Genomic DNA, 16,127 nt, shown 5'->3' with positions numbered 1-16,127 from the left:
CTACACAAACAGTAAAAACCTCAAACTTGTTTGAAACATTCAAAGAAAGTCGGAATGAAGGTTTGCACTGAAATCACCACATATTTAAAGGTTACAGAAACTCCATAGTAACTTAAGTTAACAAAAGCAAGCCAGTTTTTACTTTCAGCTATCATTTTTTAATGGTAAGATTAACAGCAAAATCAGATCCATACGTATTTTTCAAAGACAATTGTAGAATACAACATAGTGTAAAGAGACTTCTCATAATGAAAACCAAACATTTTCTGCATGTGCCTAGTGCTGCTCCCACTAGCAGTTGATTATAGTCCAGACTAATTGTTCAAATAGTGCATTGCAAATAGTTTTTAGGCATCCGAAAATCCATTCATCTCTCACACCGACAGATGCATGCCCAGCTCTTAGCTGATGTTACTGTGACAGATGCCTGTTTGTTCCCACATTCCTGGGAGCTGTGATGAGGTAGAATGAAACCTGCCTCTTCCATACTGCTGAGCAGCTTGGTCCAGACGTTTTGCACATAAAGTGAGTAAATATTTGCCTTAGTATACAACATAACAATCATTCCCCCCCCCCCAAACACACACCACTCTGTCGGGAGAATGCAAAGCACTTCTCCAAAGTCCTCTAATACTAATTCCTGATTGGAGCGGCTTGGGACTGTTGTTGGCTTAGGGTGCCCAGATCTCCTGTAGGGAATAATTAAAACTCAGCCACTCTGTCGGGGGATCGACCGGGCTTGTGCTGAGGGCCTGAGCTGCTGAGGAATGCTAACGTAGACACACCATAACTGAGGGGGTAAAAGAAAGGACAAGAAACACCTAATGTAACAAATTCAAATCAGGAGCTCAGGCAGAGGCCAGGAAAACGCCCCATTCACAATTCAATTTTTCTACCAGTACGCTAATGAAAACCTGATGAGCTACATTCCCAAACGACACATTTCATCCACGTTAACCACAGAAAATGTTAATCTTAATTAACCATACATGAACAACTGATTCAAATTATCAAGGAGATTTTTTTTTTCTTGGCTACTGCATTTCTCCTTCACATCTCAGTGTGGAATGGAAGTTTTTATGATTACTAATCAGAGTTTGAGCCTTACTTATATCCCATACACTGGATACAGACAGTTTTCCCATGATGCTCGATATAATCCAGCAAAATAAAAATTAGCCGACAATATGTGCAAAGATTCTTAGCGGTAAAAAATAAACACTAAGATTTTTTAGACTCAGTATGTTTTTTTTTTCCCCTCTCTCTTCAAGTCAACTAAAATACTACATAAATGTAGAAAAACAATACCACCAGTGAATTCACACAAAATGTACTGGATGACAGCTAACACCTGCTTTAACAGTTTCTACATCATCCTCCAGCACTTTCTACAGTGACCCTAGGTAAAAGTCAACTAAAAGACTACTCCTTCATCCTTGTATTTAAATATATAAGGCCCCCATGAGTGTGGACGCTTAAATCTGGCCACACTAAATAAGGCCATAAGAGGCTGTTTTGTCAACCTTTACAATAGACATCAAAAGTTCTCTGTGCATGTTTGCATGCGTTTCTGACACTTGGGTGATGATGAACAAATGGTCACTGGATTCAATAGGACTTAACAGAATTTTGAACCACCAAACATGGTTATACTGCAAATAAAACAAAAACCAGCAGCTTTCTGTACCTGAGGAAAGAACCAGAGAAAAACTGGACAAAATCCAACAAAGTCAACTAAGGTAAGCCTTAATAACACGTAGCTGCAATCACTGCAAATGACAACTTTACAACAGAATGCACTGTTGTGTTTGTATTGGCACAACTGTTCAGTAACTACATGCTGCAAGAGCAGTATATCAAACCTCCATGCCACTAAAACATTTAACTATTACTAGCTGCTTGGAGTGCTATTTTCCCTCTGTTCTACGCAACCGTGCATTTCATCACAGATTAGCCCTTCCCACGCATCTCTCGCCAGGCGTTCCTCCTACTATACTTTAATCACTTTGGAGATGATTATCCAGAGCAAAAGCACACAACAGAGGCCTCCAGGCCCTCTGACGGTGTTACAACTCATTGATCCCCTACCCACAGACAAAGTCCTACACAGCTATCACATGGGATTACAAATCTACACCATTATGTGAGAGCTGCTTATACATGGCTTTTCGCCTTTGCCTGGGAACAGACTAATGCCCTTGTGAAAAAGACCCTTGGAGGTTGGGCATTTACATTTGATAATATTGTTTAAATTCAGCAGTTTTGGTTCTCTTGGCCCAATAAACATGATACAATTTCTGTTACTTAACACTATTAATCATTATTCTGTTTCCCCTAATGACATCAACATATTTTCATCAGTATCATGTTGTAGGAAGCTCTGGATTCTACACCGAGTAAGAGAGCTAATGAACGTCAATACACATAAGGGCTATTAAGCCTCAACTTACCCAGGCTAAGGGGGTACATAGAAAGCGCTTGTAAGCATGTATGGCTCTAATCCATACAGATTGCCTTATTCGCATTATTTTTTGTTGCACATGCTGGAGAACAGATTTATTAGGGAGAACTTAATTACTTCACCTTACAAATAAATGAACTGCTCAGGCAAATAATAGTTGATTACCCGCTTATGGCAGATAATGTAAGAACAACAGATGAGAATTTAAATGGCATCATTGTGTAAATTATCTATTAAGGTCTTCACTCCGAGAAGCAGCGTCACACATTTCTAAACTCTGCAATTAATTCTATATGAATGTGCATAGTGTTACTGAAGAGACACCCTTGCCACTGCTGTACATAGAGACTTGATTGTAATATCTGACTGGGATTATTGCATAAGGCGGTTAGCAACAATGGATGCAAAAAGTGATTGTGCCTCCTCGAATGTACGAGATGTTCAGTTATGTCAATTTGACACGACTGAGGGAAGACGAGCCACGCTGCTGCTTCAGCTCTTGAAACGCGTCTGCTCACAGATGTGGTTGAATTTCCTGAAATTAAAATAAAGAGGGGGGAAAAGTGGTGTAAGATTTGCTTGTAAAGGCAAATGTCAAATGAGGTGAGAGGAACCAAAACAAGCTGGCACAGATCTTTAAAACATGAAGAACTATCTGGCAGTTTATACAAGGACTCCACCTAGTGGCAAGAGGAGTGAAAAACACCACGGTGTCTTGGAGCTCTAATGTTTCTATACATTTTTAATCGAGTGTAATGCACCGTTATACATCTTAACGCCATATTGAGAAACACTGCTACATCTGCTAGACAGCCTGTAACAACACCATCAGGATCACTCAAAGATGCCACCATCTCCCAGCGTTTCCAACTGCACTAGAGCTGGGGTCATTAATCTGAATTTCTGGGATAATTATCTTGTTACTTTAGGCAAATGGGACACACTATTTTGTCAAGTGAATGCATTGTGCTTCCATATATTTATTACTAAAATAAATAAGTACTTGGCATTAGCGTATTAGTACCTAACCAAGCTGTAACTATTCAAAATAAGCGTATAAATGCATAGAAGCTGATCTGAAACAGCAAACAAACTCAATTTGCATAATGTTATCCATTTGACGTCCAATATACAATTATCATTATGCATGCATATCATATCAAATAGAAAAGCGGGGCACATATTAGTGTTACAGTGCATTTGCTTTGGGTTGCTGTGTGCAGTTGGGCTCCTCGGCATTATAATAATGACAACATTAACGGGTTTGCACTTCTTGCTGGTCAGCAGCTTTTTTTAATTAGATCTACTGACAGCAAGAAAAAATCTAAATGACATTACATTACATAGTGTCAGCAACTTCAGTTTCACTGCTGTCACTAGAAACTAGTGATTTAATATTTTACACTTAATGAGACTTACGCTGCATGATGCGCCTTCACCTGCGTGCGGCAGTTACGTCCCCAGTAACAGTCTGGACGAGACGTTACAGTAGCTGAAGACAGAATATTTAATGAGGTTAGTACAGTGCAGCAAAGGTTTAAATATATTTAAAATTTAAAAAAAAAAAAAGAGCACTTGAACTTTTGTCACAAATTATTTAGTAGGATTTTCTGACCTGGCAATTCAGATGAAGGGATGTTCTGTCTGTATTTGTAGGCCAGCTCCTTGAAGGCTCGCAGGCCACAGCAGAAACACAGGATGGCGTTTGCAGAGATACGACAATCTGAGAGAAGAGTTTAAGAAAGATTGAGTGTTATTGCTCTGTTTTTAAACAGCACTGTGTATAGTGTTTGGAAGAGAAAAGTTTGTTTTCCCCTTTTTTCTTAAAATGCATCTGCAGCACTCACTTTCAGTGGACTCACCTGTCAGAAGGTAGTTTCCTTGCTCTAAACCCTGCAAAGAGTCCTTCAGCAGATTTTTCCAAGACTGCCCCCTGGAGGATAAGTAGTTCTGGTGGAAGGATGGAAAGAGTACATGCTGACATACAGGTCACAGGTTGTAAGATGACTGCATTTATTTGGTGCTTTATACCACTGCATTAACTATTGCACTGTAAATAAGTGGTCAACAAAAATACTGACTCATAAAACAATGGATACAAGTCCATCTTACCCGGAGGACCTCTGATTCATAGTTATTGTTGTTTAGCACACCATCCAGGCATTTGTCAGTCAGGTTGAGGTCTGAAAAATGCAAAGTGGATTTTAATTGTCAACATAATAATAACACTAATGAATTAGCTGACTCACAGTTCTCAGACCATTTCAAATTTTAATTTAAATTTCAGAGTAAAAAAAACAAAACAATTTTTGGAGTGTTTTTTAAATGTATTAAAAAGAGAACAGTTGACAACAAAAAGGCTTTGGGAATGAGTGCTGGCTTTCTTAAGGTAATGAATTTCAGATACTGTTCATCTGCTGCAAATACTGTGTTTTTACAGTATTGTGTAAAGCTCTTTAGGAGTAGTACTTTATCTCAACTGTTTAGCTGCTACAGTACTGTACTTAATGAACTCTTATTATTGAAAGAAATACCAGTTATAGTTTAATGCCTCTAATAATAATAATACATTTTCAGAGTGTTAGATCATACACTGTATTCACCATAAAATAATGCTAATTCTAGTGTTTAGGATTTTTGTAAACATAGTTCATATAATAGGAAAAAAGAAAAATACAAATATTGGATTTGGGCACTATTCAGGATTCATTCCTTTCAATTAGAGGCCAAAACAAATCCCTCAAGGGTGAAAGTTTACAGTGAACACAGAATATCCTGGGGCTATTTCGCTCAAACAGATACATACCACTGAATCGAGCCAGACAGCCCTGACAACCGATCCTCTGGCAACCCCAGTACATATGACAGAAAGGTCGTTGGCACAGCACACCTGCCAAAACACCACAAATCATCCATCTAAGGTGCAAAAAAATCTATTTATAGATATGATATGGCTCACAAATTTGGAATTTAGCCATCAGTCGACTCTATATAGAATACATACCACAAGGCTACATAAACAGAGCAGCCTTACACAGCCCACTGTGCACCGGCTTACAGTCTTATATTATCTGCCATGATCTCTTTGCATTTCACTATAGTTGCATGTAAATTTCTGAGTGACAGTCAAATTGTAGTCAATCATATTCAGTCAGCGCAGACGTTACATTTCAGCAGACGGACTAACAGGTGTTGATGCCACTCACATTGTTGAGCAATAACCTGCTGGTTGCTGAGCTCGGCCCGTCTGTCTGGCATTGGCTGGAGGCAGCAGGTGCATATGAGATGGCAGCCCTGAGGGGGGCAGCGGTACTCCTGAGGAGCTGCAGGCAGGAAAGAAGTGTTGGACAAGAGCCAAGATGCAAAGATCTGTTAGCAAATCAGGAGAAATGTTGCTGTTGTGCTAAAGTGGGCTTTAACATGCACTGTCTGACCACAGAATACACAATCATTCTTGTTTAACGCGTTTGGTATTAGAGTGCCAACCACAAAAACGCCTATTTATGCCACTATTTATAGAAAAACAGGCACACTGGTGACACGATGGCATCTATAGCTGAGCAATAGCAGTTATTTTATTACATTTCCTAAAATCTTTGATTTTTCATCTAACTTACACTCATTATTATTATCCGAGGATGTTGAGGGTATCTCTGCTGAGGCCTTTGCAGCCGCCTCCTCACTAACTGGGTTGGGAGGTGGAGGCATAGGCTGTAGACTTGGCAGACCGGGGAACCAGTAGCTTGAACTTGAAGCAAAGAGGAGCTGGTTCACATCACTCCTGTAGCCAGGACACTGTCTGCACATCACCAGAGGCTGACTGGAGACAAGGAGCCATCACAATAAGATTTTATTCGCTACAACACCTATCTAAAATGATTTTACAGAAAAATATGATTTGAAACAACAGAAAAAACAAAACTACATGTCAGGTTTATTACCGATTACTGATTTATTACCTGATATCTGAGGAGTCACTGTCATTATCAGAGAGCTCAAAGAGGTAATCTGAACTGCCCTCTTCATCAGAGAAAGAGCGCTCAACTTTTGGCTGCAACATGTCCTGAGTTATCTTGTTACGGCTGTCCATGCTTTTCAGGTCGTCCTCACTGCGACACTTTTCTGTGGGACAGTTTGTTTAGAATGAGCTCATTAAGGAAATCAAGTAAAGTTAAGTGTGCCAATCTCTCGTGTTTCATCAATGGTACACAAAAAGATAAAAATCTGTGCAGGTTTACAGTGGCTGAGGGCAGTGCAAAGAGCAAAATAAGACTTAAAAAAGGGGTCCATCTGTGCACACCTGGATGCTGGATGAGGTAGGCCTCTACCAGGTTGTTGAGAATGTGGTTTTTATGAATCCTCTCCACAGGGCAGCGGCAGGTGGGGCAAAGGGAAGAGCGTTCCATCCAGCCGGAATAGCAGGCAGCACAGAAGACATGCATGCAAGGCTGCAAACTACAGAAAAAAAAGAAAAACCCACACTTTTATTGGCATAGGATCAGACATTCCCAACAGCTGGAAGCTGCTAAACAGCTGGAAGCTGCAAAGAGATTAACCAGGTTCTACCATTTAATAATGATCCTAGTCATTGCTCCATGAGCAGTGCTGGAGGTGAGGTAAATGAGGAAGCACCCTGGTGAGACTTTCTACTTGGTTCCCACCATACTGCTTACTCACATCACTCTAAACACCTTGGACCAGGCACATAAAGGACTATTGTTTGTTCTACCTCCAACAGAAATCCCCCTAAGTATAGCTACCTGCTATCTACATGCAACTACTTGCATATCGCTGCAAACGACTACCATAGCTGCACTACACCTAGACAGGGTAATATGCACCGTGCGGGTATTACAGCTCCATCCAATGGCTTCATTTAGGGAAATGTGACCACCTGTTATTGTTCTTGGTTTCTACCTAAAGGCAGAAATTATAGCGACCTCACGCACACTGAGATAGTATTCAATTGTAATGGAAAGTGACTGAAATTGAGTAGTCTAGTTAAGTACCAGTAGAAAAGAGGCTAAAGCGAGCGACAGGTCAACACCCCTGCCTCTATGTGCTTTATTTCAAGCTTGTTAGAATTGTACAAACCCTATTTTTGCCACATATACTGTTGGGCAGAAGCAGAGCACAAACACCTTTTTTTTTTTTTTTTTATTGTAACTTAAACATGAAAGGAAAAACAAATAAATCAGGTCACCTGACACAGTCATGTAGCAGGTCCTGGCAGATAACACATGTCAAGCTTTCCTCCATCTTATCTGTCTTAGTCCCTTCTACTGGTGGTTTTGAGGAACTAACCACTTCTGGCCTTGAGGTGCATGGCACACCTAATTCATAAGATTTATCTGTAAACACAGTAGGTGCACATTATAAATTAGAACACACACAAAGGGTGAGATTAAAATGAAATGTGGCTTGGAACATGATGGCTCTGACAAAATCTGTGAGAAGTTAAGGGAATCTAGTTTAATCTCAAAGTAACATATTCATTAACCATCATCGGTTTTCCTCCTCTTGCTTTTTGGCTCCAGGTTTTCTGTTTCTTCCTCCTGTGTAGTGGTTGGATTGTTAGCTTGGCCTAATGAGACAAAAGAACAACAGTTGTGGGTCAAATAACGACTTCAATACTCTACACTACTTGTTTTTAATAGACCACAGATTACATCATTTTCCAATTAAGTTTAGTCTGGTCTAAATTTATTGGATCAACCAATACATGACTATCCATCCATCTCTCTCTCTCTCTTTATTTTTTTAGTTAAAGTGGAACATGAAAATTATACTGTAGAACATTTTACAACTGTATTTTAAATAATCCCACAAACTTTCAAGGATAAACAAAAGCAAACTACCTGACATATTCAGTCAACTGTGGTTCAAGCAAATAAATAAGTAAATACATAAATAATCAAATACAAATTCTGAAAAACACAAGAAGAGCCATATTATATAAACGAGGTGACCAGTGAGGCTCGTATATGGATCAGCTGTGCTACTTGACCAGAAACCTGATGTGGTAGCAAAGTATGACACAGGTGTCCAGTTTATTAAATCCATTTATTTTTGACTTTTTTATTAAACTTTCAGACTGTTCTCTTTTTAAATCACATTTATTAATTTTAAATCAGGTAAGTTATTTTGAGTGTGAACACAAGGTACCAGCAGCCCAGCTGTCTAAGCTGGTGTAAGATAAGGAACATTGACTTAGTTTGAATTAAAAAAAATAAAATAAAGTCATATTGTTAGGTTCTATTGAGCAGACAGTTTCCCTTGGTAATCTGTGACCAGCTAATATGGTTGCGTGTCCTGAATAATGAGCAGGTGTTAAACAGCTGAGGGTGTACAAGATGTATGCAGGTAACACAAGTGTTTCCATGGAGCTGATCTGTTAGCCTAACCTGATATGACCAACTATTCCAGCCACGTGATTGGTTCAGCATGGTATTATTCTCATTGGCCTTTTGTGTTCTGGCAAAACATGGATGAAATGACTTCTATTGACCTACTATTGACCATGTATCATATCTCTGCTGAGGATAGCTTCTTTTACCATAATTATCTTTGTTTATTTACTGCAGAGAGTGACTTTAAAGAAAATGGCACTGTACCAGCAGAGTATTTCGAACCTAAGATTTCAAGATTGAGAAACAAATCAATACACAAAGCAGATGAAAACAGACAGAAATGGCAGTTAAACACCGGGCCAGAGATAATCAATAACGACCAGCTGGACACGTGTCAAACAATAAAGCTGAATTAGCGTAAAGTTCAGTATTGATCAGCTGTAAATCATCTTCTTCCCTCACTAACTGTAATCAGAGTTTCATAAAAAAAAAGAAAAGAAAAGCAGCACAGAGTCATCACAGCTCACACTCTGTCTGCTCCTCTACAGCAGTTAATTAATCATCCGTCACACTGTCAAAACACATGAGCTGGTGGTACCAATTTATGTCAGAACAATTACATTATTATTATTCTCAATATTAATTTCTACAACTATATTTTACTAAACACCTTGCAATATTATAATTTTTTAAAGCAATAACAACCAATCAGACTTTAGACAGCTAAAACAAACTACACAGGGACTATATTAATATAACCTATTTGGTGGCTGCCTTCCAGAGGAATTGGAGAAATTGGGAAAATGGAAATGCCAGTTTTAGTCCAAGTTTATTGGACTCTCTCCATCAAAGAGCTGAAGCTACATACGGAACAAAAACAGGAGAAAACTGCTTACATTGCTCTGCTCAGAAGTACAGAAAGCCACCAAATAGCATCTCTACTGCTCAGCAATTAACACATTATATTTTACTTGTCTCATCTGTAGAAAATAGTATTGTTGTCTTTATAAGGAGTTCCCTGCAACAAACTTCTGAGAGCCATGACCACAGAACACTATTCCCACCAAAGGAATCTGAAGATCCTGTAGCTAGTCCATGCAGCAGGCAGAAGGGTCTTTGTATACCTCAAATGCAGAATGTACGGGGGATTTATCTGAAACACACTTTTATTAAACGCTGCTATTTTTCCTAATAGAGATGCACTGATTGACCAATTTTCAGTGTTCTCAGTCAGACCACCAACCGGCTGGTCACCCTTCCATATATCAGATGCTCAACACACACTCACAGCAGCAACAAGCTAACATGTAGCTAGCGTGGAAGCTCTTCAACATGAGTGAAAACATGAAATTTGTTAAAGTATGAAAACATTCTTAACAGCAAACCTGATCAGACGCTGAAATCACACTCCCTCATTAACATGGAAATTTAAAAACACGCTAACAAGGATAAAGTGGCTAAAAGTAAAACTATCTCCAGCTCAAAGCCAGCCACAAAACAGTATGAGCCTCAGTATGAAAAAAATCAAAGCAGTTAGAAGTAGAAAACTGTGGAGACGAAGACGACGTGGAAAGAAGAACAAGGCTGATGCTATAAACATACTAGAAAATGATGTAAGAACATGGCATTTGTCGTTTTTTATGAATCTGTTGCACCTGCGTTTGGTTGGTAAGGTAAATTATATCAGATAAAGGCAGGTATAGCAGCTCATCTCCATTTAATTATTTGTCCCTCCTTTCAGTAGCAGGGGCTTTTTCTGTAGTTGTTTGAGTGAGAGAAAATCTTGTAACTTACTGCAGTTTAGGGGAATTTATAAAGTGCACCTATAATTTCTAATTATTTCTAATTAACTGGTCATGTGTAAACAGCCTGATGTCTTATTCTAATTTCCTCACATTAGCCCTTTTAATATTTTACAGTGTAGAAATGTTGTAATTGATGCCCTATCCTTGAGTGAGATCAATTAGATACATTTTCTGAAACACCAACACAAAGACTGTCCTCCAGCTTTACTGATCTTACTTGGAGTAAATACAAAGCAAAAAAATGAACCAAATACGACTTATGGCAGAATAGAATTTCAACTTCAATATTTATATAACACTGATAAACCATTTCTGAGGTCATGGGGGGGTTATTATTTATTAAAAGATAACTAAAATCTTTTAATAAGATTTTAGTTATCTTTTGAATGTGGTGCTTTTTGTTTTGTCAGAAGTTGCAAGACTTGAGTTTCTCATCTTAATGTGCTTTGATTTAAAGCTGAAATATTTTGAAACAGCGTTCCATCGGTTTCTTTATGCACCAAAACAGGTCAGAGAGACTCTGCACTTGTTTTTAACACCAAATCCAAACAAGTAACCGGAGCAAATGAGAAAATTAAAAGAAGAAGACAGCGCAGTGAGTGAATGAGTAGGCGAGGCAACGTGTACCACTGCAGTGTGTGAGTGTGTCAGCTTGCTGTCTGACAGAAGAGTGGGCGAGAAAGCGCAGGTGCTATCAGTGTTCAGTACTGTGTAAAATTTGTATTTAGGTATTGTAATATTTCAGAAAAAACTGCTTTTTGTGTTTGGCCCGGGAGCAGGTCATCTATTAATCGGAAGTTTGGTGGTTCGACCGCTGGCTGCTAAAGTCTGCATGCCAGACCGTATCCTTGGGAAGGCTGCTCCTGGATCATCACAATGTTAGCTAGAAAGCACTTGGACATACAAAGGAGTGCTTGTGTGAATGGGTGAATGAGGCATGTTGTATAAAGAGCTCAAGTGTTCAAGTAGAGTAGAAACATGCTATATAAGAAGCGGTCCATTTACCATTACCATTTCATTCAAAAGACCTGGCTTTTAACTACTCTTTTTTTTCTTTTTTTTTTGAAGGCGTAAAGTAATTTAGAGAAGCTCCAAATGGTAAATGTACATAATGTAACACTTTAAAGAGTGATTTTTAATCTTATGAATAATCCCCACTGTCCTTTCGCACACGAACCTTTTAAAAGTGCGTGAGTAGAGAACCCACCAGTCACAGGAGAGCCTGTGGTTGCCATGGCACCAGAAGAGTAAGCAGTCTCAATACAGAAGTGTGAAGCAGAGGTAGAGGGTTGAGGTTCCTCCCGAGTTGCATCCCGAGGAGCCTTTGAGAGCATTACAGGCTCTACAGAGAGGGCCATCTCTGAACCTGGAAGAGGAGGAGGACGACTGTGGGCTGAAGTCTGAATACACAGTGGGAGATGACTAACAAAACAAACAGAAGTAAAGATCTACCTAGTTTAGCCACAACATTAAAATCACAGACAGATGAAGTGACTCATTTTTGATCGTGTTGTTTTTGTGTAATATACTGCTGGTGAACAGTAGCCCATTACATTCATGTAACTAAGTGGCATGTACCACCCACCAAGCACTGATACCGACCAGCTGTGGACACCACAGGACACTTTAAGGACAGGCAGGGCTCCCAGAAACCGAGTGTGTTTTGGTAGCACAAAGGGGTACCTTCACAACATTAGCCAGGTGGTTTTAATGTTGTGTGTTGTGGCTGGTTTGTGTAATTAGCTCCTTTTGACAAATTAATTGTGGGGAACTACTCAAGTACTCACCATAATTGTGTGGTGAAGCTGTTTGATCCATTTTGATGGAGTGGTAAACATAGGCGATGTCTACAGGGTGGCAAGAGCACACAGCGTACGCGTTTTTGTCTTCATATACACACACACATACACAATAATATATCATTGTTATAGTTCACAAATTCAAAACTCACTTTGTTCAGGTTCACTTTTCCTGTACACAAAGTAGATGACGTCGCCATTCTGCAGCATGTGAGTTTGTTTCTTGACCAGTTTGGACATGTTGATCACTGTGCCATTAGTGCTACAGACAGACAGACATGATATTTAACTATACTGCTTATACGTCTGCTTTACAAAGGGGCATTATGAACAAATATGAACTAATGCACACCATACTTGGTCCCACTTAAATATTCAGTGTGTGAACTGCCCATTTTTGTACTAGGTAGTGAAGATGTGCATTTTTTTACAGCAGGGGAAAAAATTTATCCAGCAGAGCGATATTGTGTGGTCATATTGTATCAATACAGGCCCCCATATTTCAATACTTTATTAAATAAATTGAAAAATCTCTGGGAATATAACAAGCAATCATCTCATGTGCCACCATCCATACAAACTTACATTAAATCAGCTCAACTGAAAAATCAACACTCTTAGCTTGACAAAACTGCCTCCTAATAAACAACAGTTTTTGATTCCAAGGCGATTACACAGGTCACCTGATAAAAGGCAACCTTTCTGCAAACAGTCACAGTCTGACTTGTACTGACTGCAGTCACTCTCAGAGAGACTGTCACAAGTTTGCAAACAACTGTGGTCTAATTTATAAATGCAAACAGATTGCCTACATGTTGCCATCAGTCTGAATGAGTCTTTGTTAATGAGCACATCTCGAGGGGACTCGATTCAGCTGGCTGCCAGCTGATTGTATTCCTACAGAACAGGAAGGTGGCTTAATATATTGTTTAAAATCGCAAAATCCATAATAGGCTAGCAAGTTACGATGCTCTCAGATTAATGGAAACAAGTGAATGACTGAAAAGGAGCTTTAAAGTGTATGCGTCTCCTTTTTCTTTTCCCTCTATCTCAGTAGGACATTCTCAACCTGGTGGTACATGGTTCTGGTAACTCCCAGTGTCTTTTCAACCAACTTCTTCTAAGAGTTTTATTTCAACTCAACGGTGCAGCAGAGAGCTTATTATTTTTTATAATGATATTCAGTTTGGCCCACTGGGAAAACAAGCAAATGATATGAGTGGTACAAAAGTTCAGCTTGGAGTACCTCATGTCTTCAAGCCACACCAGCCCTGAGCTTTCATCTTTCACAATCTTGCAGTGCTCCCCTGAGACAAGTTTATTCGCTGGAAAAGAAAGATGACATCCTGGAAACAAAAAAATAAAAAGTGCTATCATGAAAATATAGAAATTCCTAGTTTTTCTGCTTTTAAAAGCCCATCTCGATAGAACATTATAGGTTATAAAACGCACCTGTAAACCATTACAGCACAAACATTTTTTTAAATCCCCCTCCCCCAAACATTCCATAACAATGTTTCATTAATCCAATAATATCTATATTGAGTTTTTAATCTTTAGCCTAATTTAAGCCTTTAAAAACATTGCATGTTATACCTGAAATTGTGCTGCCGTGACATTTTTAGATCATTCACTGCCCAGACATAAGCAAACTAATTAAACCTAGCAGTTTTGCATTGCAAAAAGGCAGACCCCCAAAAAGCACTCGACAACAAAAGCAGACACAGGGGGAATTATAGACCTAACCTTTTCTTTAGTACAAACCCAAACAAAAAAAAAAATCTACTTAATATTCTGCACGCATGTTCTCGATGGATGTCTTTTGTTCTCATCACAAGGGCCTGTCTAAGTTTGGTTCACTAAAAGAAAGCTTTGTGTTTTCAAGGGGGAGGTTTCAAAAGCTCCAGACACTGACAGCAACGTCTACGCTCCTGACAGGACTGTCATTTGTTAATAGGCATCAGAAAATTAAGCGTTTCAAAACAAAAGGAGATAAAAACAAAGCAAAACAAACAAAAAAATTGCACTGAATTTAATGCCAATTGTTTCTCGTTCCCAAACACAGACAAACTTACCCACCTTTTTTTCTGCCAACCGTGCATTCACTGTTGAACAGCAGAACAGTTTCACTGGAGTCCACTTTGACAAGCTTCCCCCACGCTCGTCCTCTCCTACTGTCCATGTCCCAGGATGCTTTGTTGGGTTTTTTCCCCCCTTTTTCTACAGAAGTTAAGAGAAAACAAGTTTCACTTTGGCTTTTTTTCAGGGGATTTCCTAGAAACATGGTAGCAGAGAGAAAGTGAAATTAAATTTCTGCCTATGATAAAATTACAATCCTCTTTAATTTCTTCGTCACTCACACCAACTATTAACAGTTAACAACGAGAAGCAAATGCTTACATTTAAAAACACTGGTGTTCTTGTAGACACTCTAATAATAATTAGAAATAAAATTTTTAAGATTAACACACAAGAGCCATACGTCAACCCAGCATTTATTTTACTAAGCTTGTTTTTTTAAATTATTTTTATCATTACTTTTTAAGCCGAATAATTCTTCGAACTGTGTTTATGAAGTCCTGTTAAACATATCTAGTTTTAAACATCATGTTTACTTGTAGGATGAGTTTACAAACAGACTTTATAGGTAAACACGTTAGTGCAGAAATGCACATTACTACATCAGCGAAACTACATTAACCTGAACGAATCTCTCATGAAGTTTGGTAGGAAATGATGGGGGGGTGGGGGAAAGACACCCCTAACGACACTTGGCTTAGCTTGACATACGTGAGTTTGCCTGCTACATAGCTAAACTACTAGCTGACTATGCTCTGCTACATGTTAGGGTGGAGGAAGGTTATTTCAACTGTCAGCTATCAGGGTGACAACTTCTTAAATACAAGGTGCAGCGAGTTACCAACACACACGTACACACACAACTTCAATAATAAGCTAACGCGACTGCTAACATTAGCAGCCGTTCATATTTTGCGACCAAGACAAAAACGGGAGTACCTCGGTGCTAGTACTAGCAATGTCTGTAATGTCGTTTATATGTCGTGTCGGAAACGGTTTCCCTACCGTCAAAAGCTTAGTTTGTTATCCCAGAAGATGTGTGAAAACGAGCTTCTCCCGTTCATGTTCCAACTAGCTTCAGGCACAAGATGCACTTCCTGCCCAGCTTTGGGTTGACCGTCATCAGCTGATGGAGGAGGGGCACGTCGTGGTTCAAAGTGGATTCACTGTGTTCAACTTCCCACAGACTGCACGTCTCCTCTGGTATCAATACGACACCAAGTAAAAACAGGACCAGTATTGCCAATACAGATACTTTACTTTTATTATATAAAGGCAGCTTATGTAAGTGAGAGCAGTGTGTCACGATTTAGGAGGCGAATTATCATCAATTTGCAAATTCTGAACACATTTTAACACATGACCACCAAATCCCTGGGATTTTTTCATTCCCACAATTCTTGGTTAACACAACAAAACACATCTTTCAGCTTTTCATGTGTCTGAAACCGGGATTTTCTGGAGAGCTGGAATATAAATGGTAATGTAAATATTTTTGATTGTTTAAGTGTACTGTAGGTTATAAATACAATAGATGAAACAATCAACACAAATCAGAAGGCTGTTTTGATAAAAAGTATTGATCCTAGTCCCACACCCGCTTTCACACCTTGGCTCATGTGATTAGAGGATC

At 39.1% G+C, this 16,127-nt stretch overlaps 1 protein-coding gene across 2 annotated transcripts; it reads right to left on the bottom strand.

Annotated features, from left to right (window-relative positions):
- Positions 1-97: 97 nt before the first annotated feature.
- chfr (checkpoint with forkhead and ring finger domains, E3 ubiquitin protein ligase) lies at positions 98-15,604 on the bottom strand. Of its 2 annotated transcripts, none has more exons than XM_063489268.1 (18): positions 15,500-15,604; positions 14,495-14,635; positions 13,662-13,761; positions 12,568-12,677; positions 12,404-12,463; positions 11,794-11,982; positions 7,962-8,045; positions 7,665-7,812; positions 6,762-6,916; positions 6,421-6,583; positions 6,079-6,281; positions 5,668-5,784; positions 5,268-5,351; positions 4,574-4,644; positions 4,324-4,411; positions 4,077-4,184; positions 3,881-3,953; positions 98-2,996 (listed from the first exon to the last, which is right to left on the bottom strand). In XM_063489268.1, the coding sequence occupies exons 2-18, from the start codon at positions 14,595-14,597 to the stop codon at positions 2,954-2,956; spliced, it is 1,899 nt and encodes a 632-aa protein (XP_063345338.1). In that variant the 5' UTR covers positions 14,598-14,635; positions 15,500-15,604; the 3' UTR covers positions 98-2,953. The 2 variants fall into 2 exon arrangements, with proteins under 2 accessions (XP_063345338.1, XP_063345339.1); XM_063489269.1 differs by having other exon boundaries at positions 11,824-11,982.
- Positions 15,605-16,127: the final 523 nt, after the last annotated feature.

The sequence above is a fragment of the Pelmatolapia mariae genome, linkage group LG12 (assembly GCF_036321145.2).
Source record: "Pelmatolapia mariae isolate MD_Pm_ZW linkage group LG12, Pm_UMD_F_2, whole genome shotgun sequence".
NCBI classification, from domain to species: domain Eukaryota; kingdom Metazoa; phylum Chordata; class Actinopteri; order Cichliformes; family Cichlidae; genus Pelmatolapia; species Pelmatolapia mariae.
The sequence above is the reverse complement of the archived record's forward strand: the minus strand, read 5'-3'. Positions and strand labels throughout refer to the sequence as shown.